The 25,360-nt window shown below is 46.8% G+C and overlaps 1 protein-coding gene across 1 annotated transcript in view; it reads right to left on the bottom strand.

Moving 5' to 3' along the window:
- Positions 1-4,826: 4,826 nt before the first annotated feature.
- Positions 4,827-25,360, bottom strand: part of LOC146208726 (medium-chain acyl-CoA ligase ACSF2, mitochondrial-like) — a 70,973-nt gene continuing 50,439 nt past the window's right edge. Inside the window, exons 7-14 of the mRNA XM_084587317.1 lie at positions 24,748-24,843; positions 21,641-21,789; positions 16,233-16,324; positions 13,719-13,795; positions 11,257-11,450; positions 6,875-6,990; positions 6,168-6,307; positions 4,827-5,146 (exon numbers count right to left, since the gene is read on the bottom strand). Of these exons, the coding sequence (XP_084443443.1) occupies positions 5,027-5,146; positions 6,168-6,307; positions 6,875-6,990; positions 11,257-11,450; positions 13,719-13,795; positions 16,233-16,324; positions 21,641-21,789; positions 24,748-24,843 (984 nt within the window). The 3' untranslated portion in view covers positions 4,827-5,026. The remainder of the gene's footprint in view (positions 5,147-6,167; positions 6,308-6,874; positions 6,991-11,256; positions 11,451-13,718; positions 13,796-16,232; positions 16,325-21,640; positions 21,790-24,747; positions 24,844-25,360) is intronic.

The raw sequence follows: 25,360 nt of genomic DNA, 5'->3' as shown, positions 1-25,360 counted from the left end.
GGTTGTTCTTCCGATAACCCCAAGCCGAATGGTGGGCATTAAAATCGCCCACCACAAGGAGCTGCGTTCCTGCGGCGAGTCGAGTTGCTTTACTCAGCAGGTCGGGAATTCCTGACCCTCTGTCTTTCGGTGAACTGTATAGGTTGAGTATGAAATGATTTGCCTCACCCTTTTTTCTGGGCACAGTTTCAAGTAGCGTGTACTGTTCGCTAGAACTGTCTATGGTGTGTTGTATAGCCGTAATGTTGCGTTGAACAAATGTCGCTGTGAATGGGATGGTCGCCGTCGTCCCTGCGTTCGAGCGGGGAGTAAACGCTTTATAGCCCGGTAATTTCGCCGGACCGCTAGCTTCTTCTTGAAGGGATATTACGTCCGGTTGTTTAGGTAAGCTTTGGATGTGAAACAACAGGTTACTCTGTTGCGGAATCCCCTGCAGTTCCACTGCCATACCTCAATTTGCTGGCGAGGGGCCATATTGAGACATTAGAGGAATAATTACGGGCACGGTCGCGGATGCCGGCATTACATTACGGCTTGCCTCCAGGGCCGCGAGACGCTGCACTACTTGCTGAAAAAAAAAAAAAAAAACCAGCGATGTTTGAACCCAGCTCAGTTACTTCGCGCGTGAGAACGTTAACTTTCTCCTCGAGACCGCTAAATTTATTCTCGAGTGCGCTTAATTCTGCTCTTAGCTTGCCTGCTGACAGATTTGGTAGTCGGTTGCGGGTTGTCATCTTTAGACGCTTCTGCAGCGCGTTTCGATCCGGAACCCTCGTCGGAAGGAGCCGGTCTTTTCAGGTTAATGCGGCTGTCCGTCTCCATTGCATTACTGGTGGAGGGTATGGAACTTAGCGTGGTGGATGAAGGCGCATGGGGTACTGGTGTCGTTTTTACGGGTGGTTGCAGAGATTGAAATAGACTTTTCATTTCTGTTATTTCCCGTTGCATTTGCGCAATGGTTGCGTCCCTTGACTGTATTTTAGCTAAGAGCTCCTTCTCCCGAGCGGTGTAATTCTGGGAAGCCTTATCCGGCCAGCTCACCTGCTCCTGCTCGAACTGGCGTCCAGATGACAGTGGCGGGAAGGAGGACGACCTGTGGCGGGTCTTGCTTCCCCTGACTCGACGAATGGCTACCGGCTTTGTCTCTTGAGCGCGGCCTGTGTTGGGATTGCTGGTCGACTTCATCGTTCAGGTTCTTGTGTTGTTACTGTTTGGGGCGGCGTTCTACAAAGCGATGTTTGCCGTTCTTGCTCCTGGGGTGGTGGGCGCCTTTGCACACAATGCACTTTGGCGTGCAGGTGTGAGCTTCCCCTTCGGCTCAAACCACACCTGCGGCACATTTGGGTCCTCTTGTAGCAGACATCCGCGCGATGGCCGACTCTTCTGCAATTGAAACAGGTTTCCACCTGCTCTCTGTACGGGTGTACGCGGAAAGGACTCTCCCTATAGTAAATGATATCTGGAGCTTTCTTTCCGGCCAACGTCACCAGTATGGACATTGACTGGCCAAGGCGACGAGCATCCACCACCGGAATCCCTTGGTTGCGCTTCAGGAATCCTTGTCGGACCTCATCGGGACTTCCGTGTCATATGCATAATAAATGACGTCTCTCGTAGAGTCGTCCGGCGCTGACACGTACGATGTCACTTCGTACTCTTTCTCGCCCAACTTAAGCCGTCGCAGGTTACTGTAAACCGAAGCCCTGAGCTTATGCGGTGTGCTTATGGTGAACGTGTTGTTAACGGTTAACACGAAGGCTGTCTTGTTCCAGCACCTCTTGAAGCGGTAGGTTAACCGCTATGCAGGTAGCTCTGAGAAGGCTGCGTGGCGCGACGGTGCGCAAGTCCATGCCTCTGGGCCTAATGACTACTTTATAGTCGTATGCTGGTAGCCGTGGGAGCGGCGCCTTTCTACGTCGGGCAGGTGGTTTCCTCCGATTTTCGAGAGGAGAGGGTTTAGACGCCTTGGTTATGAGGAACGCGCGCGTCCGTCAGGTCTTGGCTCGCTTGTCCGTCCTCCTTTGGGCCATGGTGCCGGTAGCGTTCTTGCAGGTTTAGTACAGTCTGCCATCCTCCTTCGGCAAATCTCCCTCTACGCAGATGACATCTGCATGTGGTGCTCCGGAAGAAACAGGTGCATTGTGCATGCTCGGCTACAAAAAGCAATAGTTGGCATTGCATTATTTTTAAACAAGCGAGGTCTTGTTATATCTCCAGAAAAGTGCGCAGCAATTTCATTTTCACGACGTGATCTCTCCCGTTATGTACTGAAAGTTGCTGGCACTCCTATACCGTATGTCAACAATAAAAAATTTCTAGGTGTGACCTTTGATAGGTCTCTTTCATGGTCACCACACGTTCAACAACTTAAGACCAAACTCTCTTCATACGTATCTATATTCCGTATGCTCTCAACGACCAGAAGAGGCTGCTCTACCGATTCCTTATTACGGCTTTATGGAGCACTTTGTGAAGGTCTTTTGCGTTATAGCCTCCCTGTTCTTCAAGGCCTCTCGCAGTCAAGCATTAAACTACTTGAAGCCATGCAGGCCAAAGCTTTGAGAGTGTGGCTTGGTCTTCCAAAAAACACTTCCACAGTGGGCACTCTGGCGGAGAGCAGACGTCTATCTGTAACCGTGCTGATACCGCAGGAGCTGCTTCGCGCCCAGCTGCGCTTTGCACGTGAACCTACCCACCCGTTTTCAGAGCAAAGTATGACATCACTCTCCAATCTACTGCCTGCGCAATATCAACGCGCAGTACCGTCATCTTTCCCACCATGGAGGTTTGCTTCATGGCAAATTTGGACAACTATACCTGGCATCAAAAGAAAAGCCCACACTCCAGGACCCGCACTTAAATACTTCGCCCTTAAGCACATCTGTGCACGCTACAGTCATCATTGCCACATCTATACTGATGGCTCTGTCACAGCTATTTCTTCATCCATCGGCGTGTGGATACCATCAATGCACACCACAATCTCGGCAACACTCAGTCATCGCACTTCAGCTGTGGCTACTGAGTTAACAACTCTGAGAGAAGCAATTATATATATTCTACAACAACGCCCTGCAGCATGGGTTATCTTCAGCGATTGTCGCGCTGCACTACAATTGCTTAAATCATCAAGAATTCAGGAAGAGCTCGTCATTGACATAAATAAGCTACACACAGAGGCCTATGACCTGAGTCACAGCATTGTGCTACAGTGGTTACCTGCTCACTGCGGCATCGCGGGCAACGACCTCGCAGACGCCGTTGCAAAAGAACTAAAAGATTCCACAAGGACAATTTCAATACCATTCTCACGAAGAGATGCAGCAAGACTTGTAGCAACTGAATCATGGCGATTGCAACGCTCTCTGTGGTGTGACCCGAACCATCAATATCGACCTCTACACCGAATAGATCCCACTTGCGTCTTTCGAATTCCTCACAATTTGAACAGGTGGCATCGAAACTGTCTACACAGAATCCGCTTGAATGTGTCATACACAAACTACTTCCTACATAAAATAGGCATAGCGAGCAGGCCTCTGTGCTCTACATGTGATGTGTGTGAAAATTTTGAACATTTGGTAACCTCCTGTCAACGTTTTACTGCACATCGCAGGACACTGCGCAATAATTTAAGCTTACCTAAAGAAACAACCTCGCGCCTTGAACATGTCCTGGGTCCTTGGTGCGACGGATCGTCTGCTGCGCGAGCTACCAAGGCCTTACTAACTTTTCTGAAGGACACAGGGTTGATTAATACCCTTTAAAACTCATCTGTGTGTGATTATGTGCGTATGAAAGTTAACTTTTTTTAAGGACACAGGGTTGAGCAATACCCTTTAAAACTCATCTGTGTGTGATTATGTGCGTGTGAAAGTTAACTTTTCTTAAGGACACAGGGTTGATCAATACCCTTTAAAACTCATCTGTGTGTGATTATGTGCGTATGAAAGTTAACTTTTTTTAAGGACACAGGGTTGATCAATACCCTTTAAAACTCATCTGTGTGTGCTTATGTGCGTGTGAAAGTGTGCGACACCGAGTCTCTTTTTTTCTCATTTATTTCCCCTTCCCCTCCCACACTCTGTCACCCTCATCCCTCAACCCTCATCAGGAGTAGCATGCTAGGCTTACCACCAGGCAGACATCTCCTGTTGCCAGTCTTCACCCTCTACGGTGTAGACCATGATGCAAGTATCCTCGGTGACTCGCAAAAGCGAACGCGGGTCCCGGCGGCTCGACACCGGCGTTTGGCCTAACGTTAGGCCAAACGCGGTTCACCAAGTGCTGACACTTAAAGTTCCGAAAAATGGATTGTCGGTGGTCGTACCAGGTGAAATCCGGTATCGGTTAGCATGGAACACCCTTCCGAATCTTCAACACTGTTCACAGGGCCAAAGTCACAGAAATTTGACAAAAAGTGGTCGCGAGGCCAGAGCCCATGCGGCGCTCGTCCGCACAGCTCGGCGTCTCGAGAGAAAGTCCAAAATAGAGAAGAAAGTGAAGGAGAGGGAGAGAAAGAGGCGCGCCGCAACAACCGTCGTCCACCACGGCGGTAGCGGGTGCAATGACGGCCTACAACAGTTAAAATATGGTGGCAGGCTAGTCCCCGCCGCAAGCGGCGGTGACCTACCGGTCCCAGCCCCACCAGGGCCGGGATCAGCCACCACCACCTCCTTCCCCTGAGTGGGCCGAAGAGATCGCCGACAGGACGCAACTGGCGGCCATCTGGCGCGGCAAACAATCAAACTGAAAGTAATAATACAGCTTACTTATGTTCTCATGGTCTCAGTTATATGTACAATTTTTATTTCTGCTTGAATACCAAATTTAATAACATCAATTTAAGAACGCATATTAGAAATATGACACGTATTCTGGTGTTATGGGTTTTTATTGACACTTTAAACAATGGATATGACTTTCTTATTCCAAACATGTTTATGCATGAGTAAGTGAGTTGTCCGGTGTTGAGAGTGCAGTACTGTGATGGTGTTTGCAGGAAGAGAGGCCTCGCAGAAGGCGCTCAAGCGTCCATCTTGCGGGACATGGCACTCCGTATGTCCGGCTTGGAAATCTTCCCCACGCTGGTACGGGGGAAGTCGTCCACGATCTCGATGTAGCGTGGTACTTTGAAACTGTTGACCTGCAATGTGATTGGTTCGTATGAGACGCCTCCTCCATCAAAAGACCGAATAGACCCCGGCCTTTCGCTTCCGCGGACATCTCAAGAACAGAGCATTTGTAAGGCTGACTGGCGAAGCTCTGGCTCTATAGCCGCTCGTGGCTGAGAGTGTTCTGCAACATGGCATGCCACAATTCGTTGCGCTACACTTGCGCAATGAAAAACAACGAAAAGCGCTTTTTAATTTACCATACTTTAAGCAACAACGCCGAAAAGAATTCATTTTTTTGTTCGAATCCAAGCCGATCGTTTCTTTTTTTTTTTTTTTTTTTAATGAGCACGAGATACGAAGCTGTTAGGGCGGCCTTAGATTCGATGATCTATCAGTCAATATAACTCCTTTAAACTAGAAAAATGGCTCTCAGGTGCGCAGTGTCCCCGCAAAATCCTATCTGAGTACAAAACTGCAGCTACTACTACCTGTAGATTGAATTCAAAGTCGAAGGTACGGTTTCAAACCTCGTACTAGTATCTAAAAGGAACCTGAGACCTCAGAGCGATAGGATGTCGGGACTGAACGAATCCGAAGAGCACTATAGAATACTGGCTTCGAGAATAATATATTATGCATTAGAAGTGCCGACATTTCTATTTACTGCAAGGTGGTTTGCGTCAGATACCTCCTAGCAATTGACTTAGTAGCAGAGCGTGGAGATAGCCTGTCTCAAATTTGTGGCATACAGTGAGCAACAAAACATATTTAAACACGATTTCTCTTCTTCGCATCTCAAATAGTTGTGAAGACAGACTGCCAATCGCTTTATTTCCCTCTTCACATTTTCTCAAATGACTAGAGACTCCCGTTCGGCGCCGCCAGGCCTTCAGCACTGCTTTTAGCCGTAGCCGAAGGCATTACGGAAATGTCACCGAAGCCAAAGAAATCACATAGCAACGTATCAGTCAAAGTGCGAGCTGCATTGTCCACGCGCATTGGCTTCAGACAGTGCGTAGGTACAGGCATGGATGCTGTGTAAACGCTCACCTTTCGGCGACAGTGTTCACGTAGCTGCTGGATGCTGACCGTGGTGGCGCCGGGCGCCAGGCGCACCCAGGCACACAACTCCTCACCCAGGCGCGCGTCCGGGACGCCCACCACGCTGGCCTCGCGTACCGACTCGTGCTCTGCGCGCAAGGGTGGACTTCAACACATAGCGAGAAAGTGCATCTATCGCACAGTTTCCTTTTCAGGGACCGAACTCGGAATGAACTGACTAAGGAGCTACACTTCCTCTTACCAAGAGTCGGCTCAGGCTGCTTTGGGGAATCGCGTTGGCAACGGCAGGAAGTGAGGTAGCTCACGCTAGCGGAAATGCCTCGTTACCGGCGACATGTATTTAGCAGTGAACTGGTTTGCATTCGGTTACGAAAAAACAACAAAACAATTGCGCGATTCACGAAACAACTTGATGCACTTAGAGGAGAAAGGTATGGCTCCCTAGAATACTCCTATTTCCTTACGCGAAGAACTCCTTTGGGTATTACATAAGGTTACGCGCGCCTGTATGCACTCATTGGTACTCGTTTAACAACTCAGCCTTTAATTTGTTTACTTCACACACATTCGGTTTACATTCTCTCGAAGAATGGGTTGCATTGCATAGCATGTGACCAGATAAATTGGACAGTTGCTATGGTAGCCCCGTTAATGGCTGACTGAGTCCCCAGCCCTCAAAGTGAAGGAATAAATACCAGCCAGGGCGGTCTCGATCTCCTGCGGACTGATGTTGACGCCACCCTTGATGACCAGGTCCTTGATGCGACCCCGGATCTGCAGCAGGCCTTGCTCTGTCACCGCCGCCTGGTCCCTGCGCCGATGGCAATGCCCACATCATAGGCGAAGCTGGTACTCAACCCTCATTCACAAGAGTAGCTCTCACGTTAGTGACTTCGATCCGAATCAGCCGACGATGTATAGTAGAGACATTTAGCGTTGAGGAGACGTACTAGCGCAGACGTATGCCGTAACACTACACGTACGCTATACCACGGCTCACGCGCAGTGGCAGGGACGAAGCAAGGTGACCTGATATGGGACGGTGAGGAATCACTATGCAGAGCACGGTGACGAAAAAAACCTAAGATTGATGTTGCACTTGGTGAAGTTCGGTTATATGTCAAATGCCAAAGTGCTGCCATCTGTAGAATGTGTGTTGAACCTCTAGTGCTTTAAATGAGGGAGGAATACTCACTATAAACGTTATGGATAGACATTCTAACGCATCATGCGAGAAAAAAGAATAACAGATCGACAGGAAAAGTTCACATCCAGTCGTAGGGTCCCGTTAACTTCTCGGTGTGTACCTCGATTTTTGAGTCAATCCCACTTGTCCAGAGCGCTCGAGCAGTGTGCTTCGGTGGAAACGAAGTGAAATATTAAATATTAACGCATCTGCTTTGCCTGGAGCGATGCACTTGTGGCTCTGCGGTTCGCTTGAATTTGCGGCTGCGCTGTAGAGTGCAAATAATACAAATTGCAGTTAGTACTTGCCTTAAAATTTCACTTTAATTCCACCTCAGAGCACCACCAGAGGGTTCTAGACAAGCGTTATATGCTCTGCACGTTGAATGCTGATATAAAGAAATAAATACTTAATGAAGATAACCGTAGGGTGGCGACTATACTTATTGGCTCTAATATCGCGCGAGTATGGAAGAACAATTAGGTTGCATACTCTACTATTCGCGTGTTCTAGTCTAATCTTTGCGTCTTTCGTGACAGAATATTATACTAAAAATATCAGTGCTTTTAAGCGGACAGCTTTTGCAGAACCATTTCGAAGAATAATGTCCAGTGTCTTTCTCAAGCCTCTACCGAGCCTCCACCGATTCTTGATCGTCCTCCGAATCAAAGCAGTGGCTAGAGCCTTTGGTGTAAAAGGAAGCAGGCGGTAACTGTGAGAACACAGAACGAGCCCGTGTCCAGGTTGTATGTAGTTCGTTGTTTACACGAGTCCGAACGAGAAAAGTGTGTTGTTTACATGAGCTGTTCGGGAATGCGCGGCTGCGGAAAACGCAAGGATGAGGCAGGCGGGGCAACCGTGCAGCCAGCTGAAGATCTGTTAGCGTTTGCCGAGGATGAAATCGGCATGGAAACGACACGGTGCCCGCTGAACACAGCAACAGATGCATGCTCGAGGCAGAGGCTGGCGGCGAAAATGAGTGAAGAGAGAAAGAGTAAATAATCAAGGTGAAATGGGTAAATGATTAATAAAACCAAATTTGTGATAACGGTGATAAGCGTTTTGAGATAAAAATAATTAAAAGTGTTAAGAGAAGAAATATTCAAGAGAACCACAAATCAGAAAGGTAAATAGCATCATACATCTTTGGTGCAGTCGTGACAAAGGTGAAGTCGAAAATACTCCCGCAGTTTCACTGAATTAACGGAAACGATCGCCTCTTATTTTTTTCTTGCTCGTCGGCGCCGTCCACAGCTCATAACACTTGTGCAGTGTGAGACCTTGTAATTGTACTAAACTACGCCCGCCGCTGCTTGCGGCGGGCGTATTCATGTTTCGGTGGGTGTGCCGACTGCATTGGCTAGCCCAGAGAACTGGGAAGGCGCTAAGACGTTGCAGCGCCGGTTGGGGCACGGCATGTTTTCGAGTCGCTTATTTTACGCCATAGCCAATGCTCTAATCTCTCATTGTTGCGCACAAGAAATGAAGCCCATCTTCAAAAAATCTACCCTTCCATACGGCTGTAGGATCGCCAGGCTGGTGTCGAAGTGAATAGGAAGGACTCCTCTTCTCTACTTCAGTCGTAGAGGGAGAGGACCCTTGAGAGAGGAAGGAAATATTAGAGCTCTGCAGAATCTACATTGGAGTAATGCGAAAGCACGGATGCTGCTGTTGGTTGCTTCTAGTAGCTTAATTCACTTCTTCTTTGCCCATTTAAATGGGCCTTATACGCCTTATACGCGTCATCCGACATACCATAAGGCTGCGCCCCGACTACTACGAGGAGCCGAGCCACAGCCCATTTATCCTCCTAGCGTGACGTCACAAACAGCGAGCGCCTCTCTCGGCTGCGACACAGCGCCGTGTATGGACTCCCCATCACCATCCGATGGCGCGAGCTGGGGCCCCGTCTCTCGGTCTGGCATGACGTCACACGGTCACGTGAAAGGTCATGTATGGAGGCGCCACGACACGCCAAAGGCTCGAAGTGCTAGCAGTATTGCTTTCGCAATAAAATGGTAACTGATTGGACCGGCCGTGACATGCCATCATGTGAATGGGGAAGAAAGAAAACAATGAGGTCATAGGTGTCTTCCTGCGTTCCATTCCATGATCCTTATGTGTGGAAAGCCCGCACGGCGTGTTTTGTAGTTTCCGCTGGTGAGCAAGCTACGCTCATCAGAATAAGTTACAAATAAAAAAAGAAAGCACAAAAAAAAAAGACCGTGACCACAATCCTTTGTTCGAACCATTTCACTTGCGACACATTCTTGTAACTCGGAAATAATCAACTTACCATGTAAGTTGATTATTTAACTCCCCCTCCCCCCAATTATTTGATTAGTTGATTATTTTTCCCAATTTAATGTCCCACATCATGTTGTGACCAAGCGCTTTCGTTTCGTAGGTGGCCTCTCTTTGACAACTGAATTTGTCCTATAGCTTATGTGCTATCTCTGCTTTCTTTTGTTTCAACTGAAGGCAACTCTCAACAGCTAATCAACGTGGCTAAAGTTTCAGTGCGCTCTAGCGGCTGACTTGGTGATGTTTCTCTCTCATCATGACCGCACGCCAAACCGACGAAGCGCCCAAAATTGTTCCGAGGTAATGAAGGGAAAGACGGTGAGCTGGTTAGACGGGAGGACGTTGATAGCTCATCACTGTCATATTTCCAGAACCTATCATTGCAGTGTTCTATCTACCTCCATCCCGGGTCCCCTCCACCGCTTACTACCTTTTAAATTCTTGCTTCTTCGGAAACTATACAACGTTAGTAGTGAAACTACCCAGTCCTCGTTACTACGCTGTCAGCCGTTTTCAGCATCACCGCACTCACACATGAGGAACTGCAACCAGTCGAACACTAATTGGGAATCGATCTGAGATAGCAGTTAGCCCATGCAAATCAGTACGAGAACAAAATGACATTTGCAGAAGTTCCCTCCCATAAACAGCCTTTTACCTTAATTTGCCCCAGAAAGCATCGCAATGGCTCTTCTAAAAGACCCACGAAAGCTGCGTGCTGCACAGAATAGCGTGTGGTTCAGGGACGACGAGGCTCGACCTCCACAGAAAGCTTCAAAACGTGCTTCCGCAATTCTAGGACTCAAAGCGTGTCTACGGAAATTAAGATTGACATCAAACACAGCCTGTTGGTCGTTTCTCATCTCATCAAATTTCATTAGGCGAGCATAGCCGGTTGTAGAGAAATGTATCGTCTCACCGCTCATGCGGTTGAGCAAAGTTGAAAGAGAACGTGCGGGGCCAGTTCGGCGAAAACTTTGAAGCGACTTGATTACAGAATGGAATAAATGCCACTACCAAAGATTCGTACTTTTCAGAAAATTTGCTAAGTCATATGCGCTGGACTGCCATCAAGTTGGCCTCTTCGAAGGGGCTCTTATTTTGAGAACACTCTGGCGCAGCTCACACTCGGTACGGGCGTGCCTATCCACAGAGCCGAACAGGGCGACAATTTCGATACTGTGGTTGTCCAGTCCGATCAGGAAGAAGTTGTAGACCGATATGATCCGCTCGTCCTCGGCAAAGCACCGAGAATTTCATACCACAACCTAGAAATCGAAGCACAGCACCAAGTGGAAGTGCCATCACGGACTCGGGTCGGACGGCCGTATTTGTTTATATGGTGCAGTGTTGCCAGACATGAAACTTAATAAAAAGTTGCAAATTTCAATCTAAGTCATCACAATGAACGAACAATGCACTTTAATTGGGGGAGTGGTTAAAGGGCGCGTTGCGGATAATTTCCGCCGTTTAAAGATATTCCTCTTTAAAGCATGTCGACCGGTAAGCACTGGAATGCAGGCCTCCTCCGCATTCCACCGAAGCTCAGCTCAGTCCCTTACAACGCCCTATAGTCTGTAAGCTCACCCTGAGGGTAGCCATCCGTCTGGCAACAGTCCGGAGACGTCGTTGTCCCAGTAACCGGTGAACACGGTGGGACCTCGAATGTGCACCTCGTCGTCCACTACTCGCATCTGGGTATGTGGCATTGGTCGGTAGCCGGCCTCGTGGTGCATGCCGAACGCCACGGGTCCCGCGGTCTCCGTCAGGCCGTACGCCGTCTGCGCAAACTCGTCCGCTCAGCATGTGCAAGGGACTATAGTTTTGCATGGCACGGTTTGTCGATGGTTAAGGCAGCGCTCAACTTCAACAAAAGCGTGCTCCGTACCAAACAAAGTAACAGCTAGGTAGCAAAGTAAGAAGAGAAGGTCACCTAACTTCGAATGCCGGGATCAAGGAACCTTTAAGATAGGCTAAGCGAAACATTTCACATAGCGAATGATGTTCATCCCCACGAACCCTTTATTTACGAACAAAAAAAAAAAAAGCTTTCTGGAATGATAAGTGTGCAAAGGTTGAACTCATCTTGCAGTGCAACAAGTGTTACACAATGTTACCCGTTATCAAACACCGCCTTCAATTGTGACCTTAGATCAAGGAGTCGCGAAAACACAAGAATTGCAACTTCTTCCAAATCTTGGCATTATACCGATTTCTGCTGGCACAGCGCATTACAATGTGACAATTCAGCACTGATTTCCAGATAGAAAATTCGATACACGTTCCACGCCCGACAGTTAACGTAACAGCGTCTCGGTCAGCAAAAAATCCGGCGTCATTTTAGTCAGCGTTGTGAACAAAAATCACGAGAATTCCTCTAGCTCGTGATACTTGGGAGCTGTGTCACATGGCCGGATACATAATGGTCAGCGGCTAGTGTAACGTGATAAGGTCATATGAGGTAACCGCATTGGCAAGAGCTCCCACCTCGTGTAGCTCCTATGAAATGAAATCGACCCGGGATCTTTGCCTGGATCTTGAGCTAGGCATGCTACCAAAAGCCACGCAGGCAGTACGTTTTCTAAAAGCGGGTATTTACCTAATATTACGTAACGCGATAGCTTATTCTACTAGCAGTTAACTTATACGTCTCAAATAATTAAAACATAAATCGAATTGTTAATAATTAGGTGAATAGCAAAATGTATGAACGCGAACGAGGGTTCAGAAGGTGAGCCGCAGACAGGCTCGAGCCATTAAGGTTGTCGCATCATAATCACCAAATTTTCTTTATAAAACGCTTCGACACGACGTAAACGCTAAATTATCGAATAGTTTCAAGCATATTGTGGCCGAGCGTCGTCTTAGTCTCTCGGATCAGAGCGCGGTTCAGCGAGCTTCGCCTAATTAATGAACAGCTGTGCTGTGCTGCTCTTTCCCCTTTCGTCGGTGACGATATCTAGTTAGAAAATAGTTTGTAGGTATAGGAGCGGTCTGAAGTCCGGAATATCAGCTGCGATTATTAGGAGTCACTATAACGTCAAGAGGCACGCTCGGGATTTTTCGCTTGCAACGCTGACGCCGACAACGCCGGCGCCAGATTATGTGGAAAACGGGGTCGTTAACGCTATCTCGTTAATAAACACCCCTCGTGACACTGAACAATCATCAGTAGAGAGATTTAGCATACCGTGATCCGCGATTCGCTACCGTGATCCGCCACCGCGCGTTCCATTGCGCATGCCCAGATCACTTTCATGCCGATAGATGGCGCCACATACTTGATGTCGGCACATTGACCTGGCGCATCGGAACCAATCAGCTTGTACGCCCCACCCACGAGCGGTAGAGTGTCACGTTGGCGGATCGCGGATCACGGTATGCTAAATCTCTCTATATTGAGAAAGAGCGACAGAGTCCATGGTCACTAAGAACGGGAATTTGACGGAGCTGTACTGAGCTTGGTTTAAAAAAAATTGCAAGATTATACCTAGTTTCTTTAAGAGCTTAATGACGAAAGCCTTTCCTCCCTCTTCTTCTTCTGTTGTTTACCTCTTGTTCCTCTATCTTGAGTGTTTGTGTATTCGGCATAATGTCATTGCGTTCCATTGTTTGCCTTCGTCGTAAGAACCTATAGCGATGTCCTTACAGGGGAAATTGTTTGATGTCAGAATCTATTGCGATGTCTCGCTGACAGATCTCGCGAACGCATCTCGCGAAATCTCGCGGAAACGTTTCGCAGATGCGAGATAATCACAGTGAATCTAGAAAGGCTTTCGCCTTAAAAGTATGCAACGGTATAGCCACCGACGTCCATTTCTTCCGTGCCTGCTGTAGCCAAACACAGTCATTCGTTTCGTTTCCAGCTGCACCTAGCGTGTGCTAGAGCCTGAGCGAGAGCTGTTAGACCCTGCGCTGTTGAGCCCTTCGCGTTCAGCGTGTCTTGTTGCTTTTGCGACAGAATAGCAAAGACACAGCTTCTTCGTAGACATTGAGCACTGAAAACCTGCACTTTCCCATGACGTAACTGCAATGTGGTCTCCACTCACCACCAGGTGCCGAATTCTCAGTTTAGAAGCAATGTTTTCCAGTGCAGGCGGCTGCAAAGTCGTCGCTCCGATGAGCCCTGCGCCGAGAAACATGGATCGGTTTTACATTACGTTGAAGCTGACTTGATCGAAAGACACAACAGAGGACGGTTACCAATAACTAACGCGAAACAGAGCGACAGCTGTTGAGGCATTTGCGTTTGCAGGTTGCACTGAGGTAAAGAATTTGAGAGCAATACGCTTATTACGCGATAGCGTATTGGGCGTTGTGCCGATAGCCTCCGCCGTAACATAGTTTTGAGAAAGGCGTCGGACAAACACGTCTAAAAAATACGCCCGTCATTTCCCATCAAATCTAACGCAACCGTTTTCTGTGCAGCATTTAGGATGGAGCCAAGCCATTTCGCTTCCCTACCTAGTATATAGCATCAAATAAAGTTGGTGGCTACTTTGCGTTGGGGCTTCGAACAGTTGTTAGATGTATACCTCCAATTTTATGCCCTTCGTTGCAAGCGTAGGTGTCCACTGCGAAGTGAGACGATGCGCCTTTCCTTTTCTCCACAAACCAAACAACTGACGAAGTTTAACTATTTTTCAAATACTGTGCCATACTGTATCAAATTCGTTTCCCAAGTAAAATGATACACGTTGCTTCTGGAAATGAAAACAGGCATTAAACACTGAATCTAGTATACTTCGGATTCACGTCAACTGCCTTCATGAGCAAGGTGCTGTACAACTCGCGCTCCGTGATCTTCCAGTCTACATTTTTTAGGATAAGTATATGGTATTTATTAACCGTTGTGCGTGTTAAGTGATTCTCTCCGAGCAATCCTGAAGTGGCGCGCCTATCCGGCGTCAAATCACAGCCGAGTACAAAAACTGATAGGCCGTCGCTCGAGAACAACGCGTTTTTATTTTCGTTGTTGTTATATATTTTTTTTATTTCGTATTTCTGTTTTCGTTTATCTCCGTGCTCCTAGACCACTAGAGACGACATTTTAGCAATGCGGCGCGCATAGCAATAGGTGCTCGAGACTCCTGCTCTGTACAAAGAGTGTGAGTTCTCATGATGTTCCGCTCGTCAGGAAGCCACTATACGGCGAAACATGCAAGCCCGCACACTACCAAACCCAACCCGGCACAATAAGATTTGGCACGCGCAATACCCCACAAATGCATGTCCGGCATGCGGGGAGGGGTCCGACATCCTCCACATGGTTTGGAACTGCCCCGAACAACGTAAATCATACGGTTTACAGAAAATTAGTCATGAGCAGTGGAAGGCGAAGCCGGCTCAAACAGAGCTCCCCCTTCAGCGCCAGCTTATCGGTCAGGCCTGGAGGGCCGTATTCGTCAATGGTTTCCCGGGCCTGGCTGAACCACCCGCGTAATTACTTTGTATAAATAAAGTTTAGTCTCTTTCTCTCTCTCTCTCCTGCTCTGTACAAGTATATATCTTCGAGTACTTACACTAGCCGCTTCGTGATACCGAATGACTGTACGAATACTGATGTTTGAAGGAATCAGATGTTTTCCTGTCATATATGAATACTATACATAACGATCAGTTTCTTCCTCGCAGTTATTTATCACCCGGTTAATAATGCGGATTTATATACATCGGATCAGAATTTACGAAGGCCAACCTGCTCCTTGGATTGACTGAAGTGTAAAGTTTTCCTGTAAGTATCTTGTAGGTAAAGGATGGTAAGCTGATTGATGTTTATTTTGAAGTGCTCGATGTTGCCGTGCTTATGTATACGTTCTTGCAAGATTCTGGCATGTTCGAGATCATGAGGCACTGCGTGCAAAGGGCGACTAAATTTATAAGCACAAGCTTCCTGCTTTCCTTCTACAGATCTGCTGTGATCTCATATTCTCACCGACTACTTTCCCCGCGTGCGTTACTCCTTCTAAACCTTTTAATTTAATCTATATATCGTTACCGGCAATACGTGCAATTACTCTTTATTACTGCCTCTGTGATTATGGTTCTTATCATTTCAGAATGTGATTCGCGCGTGATATTTTCAGAACTTTTTGTTGTCGGTGCGATGCAGCCTTTTCTTGGAAATTACACATTTGTTTCACTTATTTGCGGTGCGTCCTAATGTGGTAGTGCTTCTTTTCAGTGCTCGGAGTGTTACTGAAACAGACCTTTGGATAAAGGCATTTTTTATAGAGGCTGAGCGCTGTAGTGACAGTGTGAAAAAAAAAAAAAAGAGAGACAAGGATGACGTGTACAGGCACTACTTTTTTGCCTCGTCCTAGGTGTGGTGCAATTTATAGCTTGTCGGATGGAACTTTGACAGGAAAATATTTTAATTAAGTAATAGTGCTGCCTGAACCGTTAAGTGTCAGTATAGGGTTTCGAGGCTTTGTTAGGTGTTTAGGTCTTCTGCCTTTGCTATTCAGACAGGATGATCTTTACTATATCTAAGCACCTGTATTTGTTTCCTGACCGTGCCGAAAACGAACGAAAGTACAAGATGTGCTCGCACACTGACATACCTTCACAGAGGCTGGTGCCGTTCCGCCGTGCCAGTTCCGGGTTGTGCATGAGGTCGTGGTACACGGTGGGGGTGCCCTGGATGGCCGTGCACCTGTGGATTGACTGCAAGGCTGTCAGTTGTCACGACGGTTGAATGGATGCCATGCGCCTTCTCAGATACATTGCAGAGATGTCTCTGCCCACTGCGCTATGAGCCGTCGAAGCGAATATGTAGTCTTGCGTAGTGATGGCGATCATTGAGAAAAATTCAGACTTCGCTTTGAGTGCTTTTGCATCATGTCGCTTGGTGGTATGTGCCGGATGTTTGATAAGCTGACCGCGGTTATGCTGAATTTTGCTGCTGAGCTTGTCGCTAGTTCCAAGGAAGAACACAACTGCAATCTGCTTTGGATCTGTGCGCCGTACAGGGACACGATCGTTCTCACTTCTGCAGAGAGGCCAGGAAGACGTCTGGAAATATGATTCCTTGGGAAGACTTTCAGGGCAAGTCGCGCGCGTTCTCTTTCGCCCCTAAATCTTCACGTTGAGTGACAACTATCGCTCTCCACGTCATTAATAAGCGAGTTAGAACATGGTCGGAGTACCATATGAAATTAATTACTTACGTCAAGAGGGGAGGTACTTGGTGTGGGTTTATTGTTAACAAGATTATGTTATATAGCCCTGCCTTTTGTTGTTGTCTTTTGCGTTTGCTAACAGTAAATTATGGTTATAGTTGGAACTTCGTGGCAGTCCATTGAAAAGAGTGGCAGTGCAAACACGTGATGTATATGCTCTGAAACTGCCGTCTAAATTATTGGGAGATAGTTTTTAATTATTTGCCAATCAAGATTCACGCGATAGAAGGAACTACGGGCGAACAATAACAAAATTTGATCCCAGAACACGTGTTTCAGCACAACAACAATGCTGCAATGTATTGTAAAAAATCGCAATATGTTCAAACTTAAACAGAAGTATATCTATGCCCAGCCCAGCAAAAGGAAGCAGAGCTGCTGACAAAACGAAAACAAAAAACTAACTAATAAATAAGCCTTTCAGCCTCGTTGTGATGGCGATGCAAAACGAGATGTAAGCAAAACCACAGTTAAAGTAAAACTGAACAAAGTGATTGGTAACAAAAATATAAACAGCTTCAGCAAAGCTTCATCGCGTTGAAACTATACCTGCGTCAAAAAACAGCCACCTGAGAAAGGAATCAAAGTTTCTCATGCTAATGTGATGGATACCTGTGTTTTATTATGCTGGGGCTTATAATAAGAACTAAAAGAGTTCTCTACAGACACTTAAGAAATTCACTGCCCACGTGTGACGAGGCGAAATCATCACTTTGTGAGGTCGTAATTCGCTGAATATGTTTGTCACAGCGTATTTGAACGGAACTGAGAAAATGACATTGACTTTCCATTGGTCCGACGTCGTCTTAACCGACCTTAGCCCACGCGAGGTCAGTAAGGTTGGGCCGAGGCTGGGATGCTTATTGGCCTTAAACCGGCCACTTTCGGCGGTCGACATAAGACCAAGGCTGGACTCCAAGCATGCAGGCACCGTCCACCAAAATGAAGAAAAAATTGCGCGAATGATCGACTTTTGAAACTATTCAAACAAGGTTTTCCTTTGCTTGGACGGACAGCGCTCGCAAGGTTTTTTTTTTTTCGACATTGGCCCTATGTCGGCAGCTATAGGCAGGCCACTTTACCAACGTTATTGGGCAGGGTTTCGGCTAAGGCCTGTCCCAAAGTGTCGATTGTTAATTCAGAAATCTCCACACCAAGAAAACACTGCGAAACAGAAGATGCTACCGTACTGTGCGCACATACATAGCAGGAACTTCCAGCGAGCTTATATATATCCCCCATATCAGGCCTTCCATTTAGAGCTAGTGACACTCGCTAGTATGAGAAGTTATTTCAGTCATTTTTAAGCTTGCGACGGCAAAAAAGAAAAATAAAAGAAAGAGGACATGCTCATGTTGCTAATAATTTTTATTCATAAAATCCGCTCTCCCTTCTTTCGGAGAACATTATGCAAGTTTATTCGAAAAAACATGGAAGTTAATTTTGAAGAAGGCACTTTTCCGAGGCCTATATATATATGTCATTAAATCTGCATGCACCAGGTTAACGGAAAGCAGTACAATTCGATAGAATAGGTACACTGCCAGTGCAATACATTATGCTTACCAACTTCATGTTAGAAACTTCAATCCGCCTATTGCACTTGACTTGCGGCCGGCTCAAAATGGTTGGCTGCTAACCTCGTGGGCAGTTAACTACAGCCCTGCTTTGGGCCATGTTTGGCATTTAACTTGTGGCCGGCTCAAAATGGTTGGCTGCCAACCTCGTGGGCAGCTAACTACGGCCCTACGTTGGGCCATGTTTGGCTGCTGAGCATTGGGTGACGAATAATTTCCTACCATTTGCCAATTGTTTGCTGAATCTATGGGCAACTACTAACCAGCATAACTGGCAGCCAACTAGGGCACACCTTTAGGCCTGCATTGGCTTGCTGCGAATACCGGCTGCTGAGTCCTACCCATTCGTTTACTAAGTTGGTATATAGGGTTCATTGTCCCAACGAATCTCAGGCTATGCGAGACGCCGTATTGGAGGGCTTCAGAGATTTTGACCACCTGGGCGTTCTCGTGCACTGACATCGCACAGCACACAGGTGCCTTGCTTTTCGCCTCCATCGAAACGCAGACACCGAGGCCGGGATTTGATCCCGCATCCTTAAGCACAGGAGTCGAACGCCCTAGCCACTGCACCACCACGGCGGGTCCAGTATTCTATTAAGGGTCGGCTAATTTCAGGTAGGAATGTTTGTTACCCACCAGACCAGCGATATTAGGATCTTGTCACTACAAAGCGTCGAGAGTTGTTTGGGTTGAACGGCATAGCACGAAATGTCGTCGAAGAGGATTCGAGGTTTCAGTGCGTCGAGACATATGTCATGGTGAATTATTGATTCAGCCGCAATACTTCCCGGTTGCACTCAATGATTAATATTACTGTCATATTAGTACAAATCTTATACACACGTTAATATTTTCACAAGGTGGCCTTCTAACAAGCTTGAGCCAACCATCCTTCGTTGCCCATGCGTTGTGTGCTTGCCTGGCAGGCGAAAGGCCTGGGTTCGAGCCCCTATGCTGACCAATTTACTTCACTTAATCCTGTTTTTCTGCCACCAGCTCGCCGTCATCTTTATGGCTAATATCGAGTTTGAACCACCATAACATGGCCAGATTAAGTTTTGCGTAAGAAGGCTAGCATTGTTGACGCATTAAAATAAATTTAACGCAAATTAAGCCATTGTCAGTACTTCGGAGCTGGATGGCCACATTTGCGTCGTGAAACAGTTCAGTGTGCGTCAGTAAAATCGATGCCTTGCAATTACAGGGGTATGCGGTTCAGCAGTTCTGGTAATCAGCATTGCCTCAGTAATTTGTTATTTTCAGGACTTGCATAGGGCGGACATCCGAGACAGGCGAAAGCACGAAGGAAGACACAAAACATGCGTTTGCTTTCGCCTGGCTTTCTTTGAGGAGAAAGTCAGCAAATTTAAACCCACTCACTCTCAAAATAAGGCATGGCATGAATTACCGCAAACAGAGCGAGTTCAAACAAAAGTTCTACTGTGAACAGACGTATCGAACGCTTTCATGCCTAGACATTCTGAGTGAAGGTATGCAATGAATGCATGTTTTTTTTCGCGGCATAATAACATTCAATATATCTGCCTACCCACCATCTAAAAGATTCTAGCTTCCTATTCATCGCATGAAAAATATCTGAATTGTTTTTATTGCAGCTTTAAGTGCTCAGTGCCGGCGGAGGACAAACTTGATAAGCAAGAATTTCACATGGACGGAAATATTGCACAGTCTCCGTCAATATGTTCATAACTGTGTCTTACAATATTTAGCAGATGCCGCAAATTACACATATATTTCCAAAGCTCAATCTGGCTTTCATTGCACTTTATACCTTACTTATTTGGTTTTATATCACATTTGATGGCCTGGACCACAAATGAAGGCTGATAAGAGCACTTCAGCTGGGTCTGCTTTCCTTTCTTGAGCTCGAGGTTTAAACGCGCTACACAAGGTATTAAAATCATAAACTGTCGAGCTTGCCTGCAAGTTCCTAGGTAATAGCTTTTTATTTTAAATGCGAGCGCGTGCTTTTACCTTTTACCCTTTTGTAGGTAGACTTAAACGCCGTTCTTGCATCTCTTAGACTGGTCACCGTTGCGTACACACTGGTCGTTCATTGAGCCAGGCACCTGGCCGGTTGGACGATGAATGCACAGTTCCTCGCTCTAAAGGAGACTAGTTTGATAACTCTTGCAAAATGCTTCTCGAAATGATGGACGCCTTTTTTGAGTAATTTCGACCACCTGGGGATTTTTAACGTGCGCTGACACAGCACAGCACACGGACGCCCTCCACTACGGCACCCCTTTCTCTCTTTCCACTTTCACTCATCCCTTCCTTTACGGCTTGGTTCAGATGTCCACTGAAACAAGTGTGACAGGTACTGCTCCTTTCCCTTCCTCTGAACCAATTATTATTATTATTATTATTATTATTATTATTATTATTATTATTATTATTATTATTATTATTTGAGCGCGGTTCTTCTTTTTTTCTTACCGGAAAACAGGCCCTGGCCAGTTTACTTACTAAGGGTCGGGAAGAAATAATAACGCAGTGTCATTGAGAATTCCTTAAGTTGTGGTACTTTGGGAAAGTCATTGAATTACAGCCAGAGATCGTCGTTTTTTATTCTAGCCTAATTTACTCCTTGCCGCGCTTTCTTTGTTCCGGCGGCAGTACATCTGAATCAGCTCTCGAAGTTACCCGACTATCTTGTGAGAAAATGTGTTTGTTTTTAAGTGCCGATCAAGTTAATGACCTTTACTCTTGCTTCAACTTTTCTATACTTCTTTCGTTGCTGTTTCTAGCCTTGCTCAATATTCACCTTTTCATTTTATTTTATTCATTTGTTGTTGTTTTCTGAGAAATAAATGCTGCTTCATTTTGTCACACTATCCTCAATTTCTTTTCCTTGGTATCGGTTTAGAGATACCTTCTTTTTCACCTTCTGTGTATATGGCACATACCCAAAGTGGGGGATTGGCCACAATACATTGTAGGTGGCAGAATAGAATCCATGATGTCGATTTAACTGTATGATAGACAACTTAACTATGACGTTTTCTTCAGCCAACTTTGTTTTCTTTGTTCTGCTGCCTACGCCTAGGTTCCTCTGCCGCGTTGGTAACGGCTGCCGTATAAATGCGGCTCCCAATCAATTTCCGGTAGTTTTTGCCCCTGTTTCGTGTTCCCCCCTTTCGCGCCGTGGATGGCTTGAGAGCACCCGTTGAATTTATAGATCCTTGCCTGTATTTGTCGATGCAGGCCAGAGTATGAGCAGGATCGTTTCCGGGCTGCAGGTAGACGGTCGTGATGCCCTCGGCTATGCCGTGAATGGAGAAGTCGATGTGTCCGAAGGCATGGAATAGTGGCATCACGCAGCACATGACGGTGCGCTGTGAAAAGAAGAGCGATATTAGAGGTTTAGCATATCATTACACGCTGCCGTAACAAGCTTCGCCGTGGACTTGCGCAGTTGGCGACTTGAGAAACCAGCTTGCGGTATCCGAATGTGGATCATGCTGTGAGGAATACCTCTATTACTTAAGCGGAAGTTAAGGCGATTTATTATTCTTCTGTGCCGCGCAGAGTTGCTGATTTTGCATCGTCGGTAAATCTAACAACGTGGATGGGAGAGAAGAATTTAGCCCTCCGACGCTGGAGCCCTTCAAGAGTGCTTGAACGTCGCGCCCCGAAGCTGAGGAAAAACGTGAATAGCTTTTCGAAAGCCTTTGTAATAATGTCTTGAGTCGCGTCAAGGACGAAATGCGTCCGCTATGGACAGACACTCGCGAGAGACAAGGAGCGAAACGTGAATACAACCGCCGCGCAGTCGGGCAGCCTTGAAACAAATTTTATTTCACACTGCATCACGCGCGCCCGCCGTGCCTGCCGAGGTACAGCCGAGGAGGGTGGCGCTGCTAGCCTGCTGACGTAACATCCGCTGACTGCAGAGAGGTAGACAACGGTGTCGATTGCGCGCGGAATCGGAGCCTCTACAGGGCTCCCCCCCCCCCCCCCCCCCCCCCCCTTCCGCAGACGCGCGAAGTCCAGGACACGTGTTTTCTCACGGGGCAGTCTATGGTGGGAGCCGATGAGTCGGGCGGCGGACACTTGGGGAGTAAAACAGACACACACGAGTTCGCCATGTACGCGGGTTTTACGCGGTCGATTGCAACCACATCCTCGCGGCCATTCACAGACACAGTGAAAGTCTTTTCTCCTCGCTGTATTACTTCGAACGGGCCATCGTACGGCGTGGTGAGGGAAGGTCGGATACCTTCACGGCGGACGAAAACATAAGCTGAGGAAGCCAGGTCCTTGCGTACGAAAACGTTGAAAGTGGAGGGCCGTCGAGGTGGTGTTAGTCGCAGGCGCTCAAACAATGACCGAAGTTGCTCAACGTAGGCAGGAGGCGAGAGGGCGGGGGCTGCAGGTGGGGTGAAGAATTCACCAGGTAGACGTAGAGGGGTCCCGTAAACCATTTCGGCAGCAGTGCACCCTAGGTCTTCCTTTATCGCCGACCTAATACCGAGGAGGACTAGCGGGAGATCGTCGACCCATGAAGTTCGGGCGTCGCGGGCAATTCAACTGCCGATGGAGCATTTCAACCATGCCATTCGCAGACGGAATCGAAGCCTCTACATGACCAAGAAAAAGTTACGATTAAAGATTCAACAGAACGGCACTCGTCTATAGTGCTCATCGTGTGCTTCGAACATTTCGACTTATTTTAGGGGATGAACGCTCGTCCTACATCACTTCCCTGTCAAGGGTTGATGCACTCTTGCTAGCCCGTAGCTTCGCCTGCTGGAGGTGCGGGATTTAATCCTCAGACGGATTAAACGCATCTTTTGTCTCGATTGGTCTTGAAGCAGTGTATGGGAACCATATGTAATACACCCAAGGCAGCTGGGATACAAGTTTCCTGATTTCAGGGCCCCATGCTGCGGAAAAGCCTACGTGTCGAGAGATATTCGGATTGGTTGAGAGGGAAGCGTCTCACACTGAACTGAAGAAAGAGATGAATGAATATAACTTCGTAACACGACTCAAGTATCATTACGACATATAATTAGCAGTCATGAAAAGAAAACTGGGCTGGTTAGATGAAAATAGAGCCTGTGATCCTAGGGTCGCGAGTCAACGCGCTACTTCTAGACAATCAAGGCACGTTCGTATGATTTGGTTAAAAGGAAGGCCCAGTGTGTCTTGCGGCAAATAAAAAGTAATAATAACAGTGTCCGCGCCTACGAAGTGATATACAAAGGAATATGTGAACGCTGAAAGGACCTATTAGTGATATGAAAGCCATACTCTCAAGGTGCTAAGGTGGAGCTCCAGTACCCCTAAAATTTAATTCCATTGTGTTTGATTTTACAATCCTCTTATCAAACTGATTCGGTGGCAGAAAGGACACTGCACAGTGTGTGGCAACAAATTCAAAAGGAAAATGGGATGGAATGTAGTCGACAGTAGCAATAACAAAGCCCTTCAATTAAAGAAACAGTCATGCACAAACCTTTTCGCACTTCAAATGTGCATGTTAGCCATGTTTACGCCGCATTCTTTGTTAATATACAGCACCACCTCACATCTATAACGTTTCTGCGAGCCCAGGCGATTAATTTCAGAAATATCGTCTTGAAGCCGGGTAACAACGGCTTTACCATGGATGTGTAAATGTTCTATTACAGTGTGACAACTTCCTGATAGACGTTATGACAGGTGAAAATCATCTTTTAGGACCGGAACGAAAGTGGAAAATGTCATCTCTAGGTGGTCGTATCAACCAAAGCTTTTGGATCATACCAGCTGCGAAACTCCGCTTCAAAAAGTGACCGGATTTTGTACGATTTTTCGGGCGTCTAGGAATTTTCGCGCCATCTGGAAGCGCTCAATACAAGCTTTTTGCTATTGTCGCCATTGTCTTTTGGAAATCAAAATTTTCTCTCCACGTTTCCATCTTAACAAACTATATGGCTGTTATCCTAATAATTTTTGCCGCTGAAAGCCTTCAACTAATTTTATTTTCCATAATGGTTGTGCATTTATCAACAATCAGAAAGTTTGTAATTTAGATGCAGTTTCCTTTACTGGCCGCGGGTGCCGTCACCATTCGTAAACACCCGAGATTTGACCAATCAAAACCGCCGTTTTTTGATACATGGGCTCTATGGGAAGTTTCGCAACTGGTAGTATTGAGGAGCTCTGGTCTCAACAGCGTAGGGGAGAGAAACATGAGAACTGAACAGAGGAAGAAACACAGCAGTGAAGAGCTCCAGAACAACTGCGATCGCATTTGACGTCCTTGTGAGAATATAGCTTTCAGAAGCTATGTCCCGAGCTCTCACCTCGGGTGAAAAGCCTGTCATGTGCCGAAACAGGTGCACAGCGTTCACCAGGTTGAAGTGGGTAAGTGGGATGATTTTGGGTTGTCCCGTGGAGCCCTGAAAAATGGAAAGAAGCCCTCTTTGAACCCTCTCGAAGACAGCGCTGATTAGACAACTGTACTGGACAGCTTCAGAGCAGTGTAAGCATCGTCTTAAGTTTCTACACAGAAAGTTGTCACGGGACGTAGCTGTACATAACCTTGGGGCCAAGTTTAGCCGATTGCACGGCAACCTGTTCGAACGAACATGCTAAACGATGTGACATCATCTAACAAAAAAAAAAAAAAAAAAAACGTACTTCAACGCTGGCGCAAGAAAATTGTATAGCACGTAGTGTTTAATGTTTCGAGTACATTGTATAGCACTCTTTGTCTCAGCGAGGAGAACGACGCAAAAAGACGAATTTAATATTAACGTGGAAATGAAGAATGGCTCGTTCTTGAGGTAATGCTGTGAGGAACAAGTCCACTTCCAATAGCTCGACCTCGAACGGGGAACGAATAAAGCGTCACCCTTTGAGAAGTGAGTTCGCAGTAACAAGACTAAGATTCACTTCAGAGAAGTCGGCAATTCT

Source organism: Amblyomma maculatum, chromosome 1 (genome assembly GCF_055883805.1).
Source record: "Amblyomma maculatum isolate TAMU_Amacu chromosome 1, ASM5588380v1, whole genome shotgun sequence".
Classification (NCBI taxonomy): domain Eukaryota; kingdom Metazoa; phylum Arthropoda; class Arachnida; order Ixodida; family Ixodidae; genus Amblyomma; species Amblyomma maculatum.
Note: the sequence above shows the minus strand (reverse complement) of the source record. Positions and strands in the feature narration are given on the sequence as shown.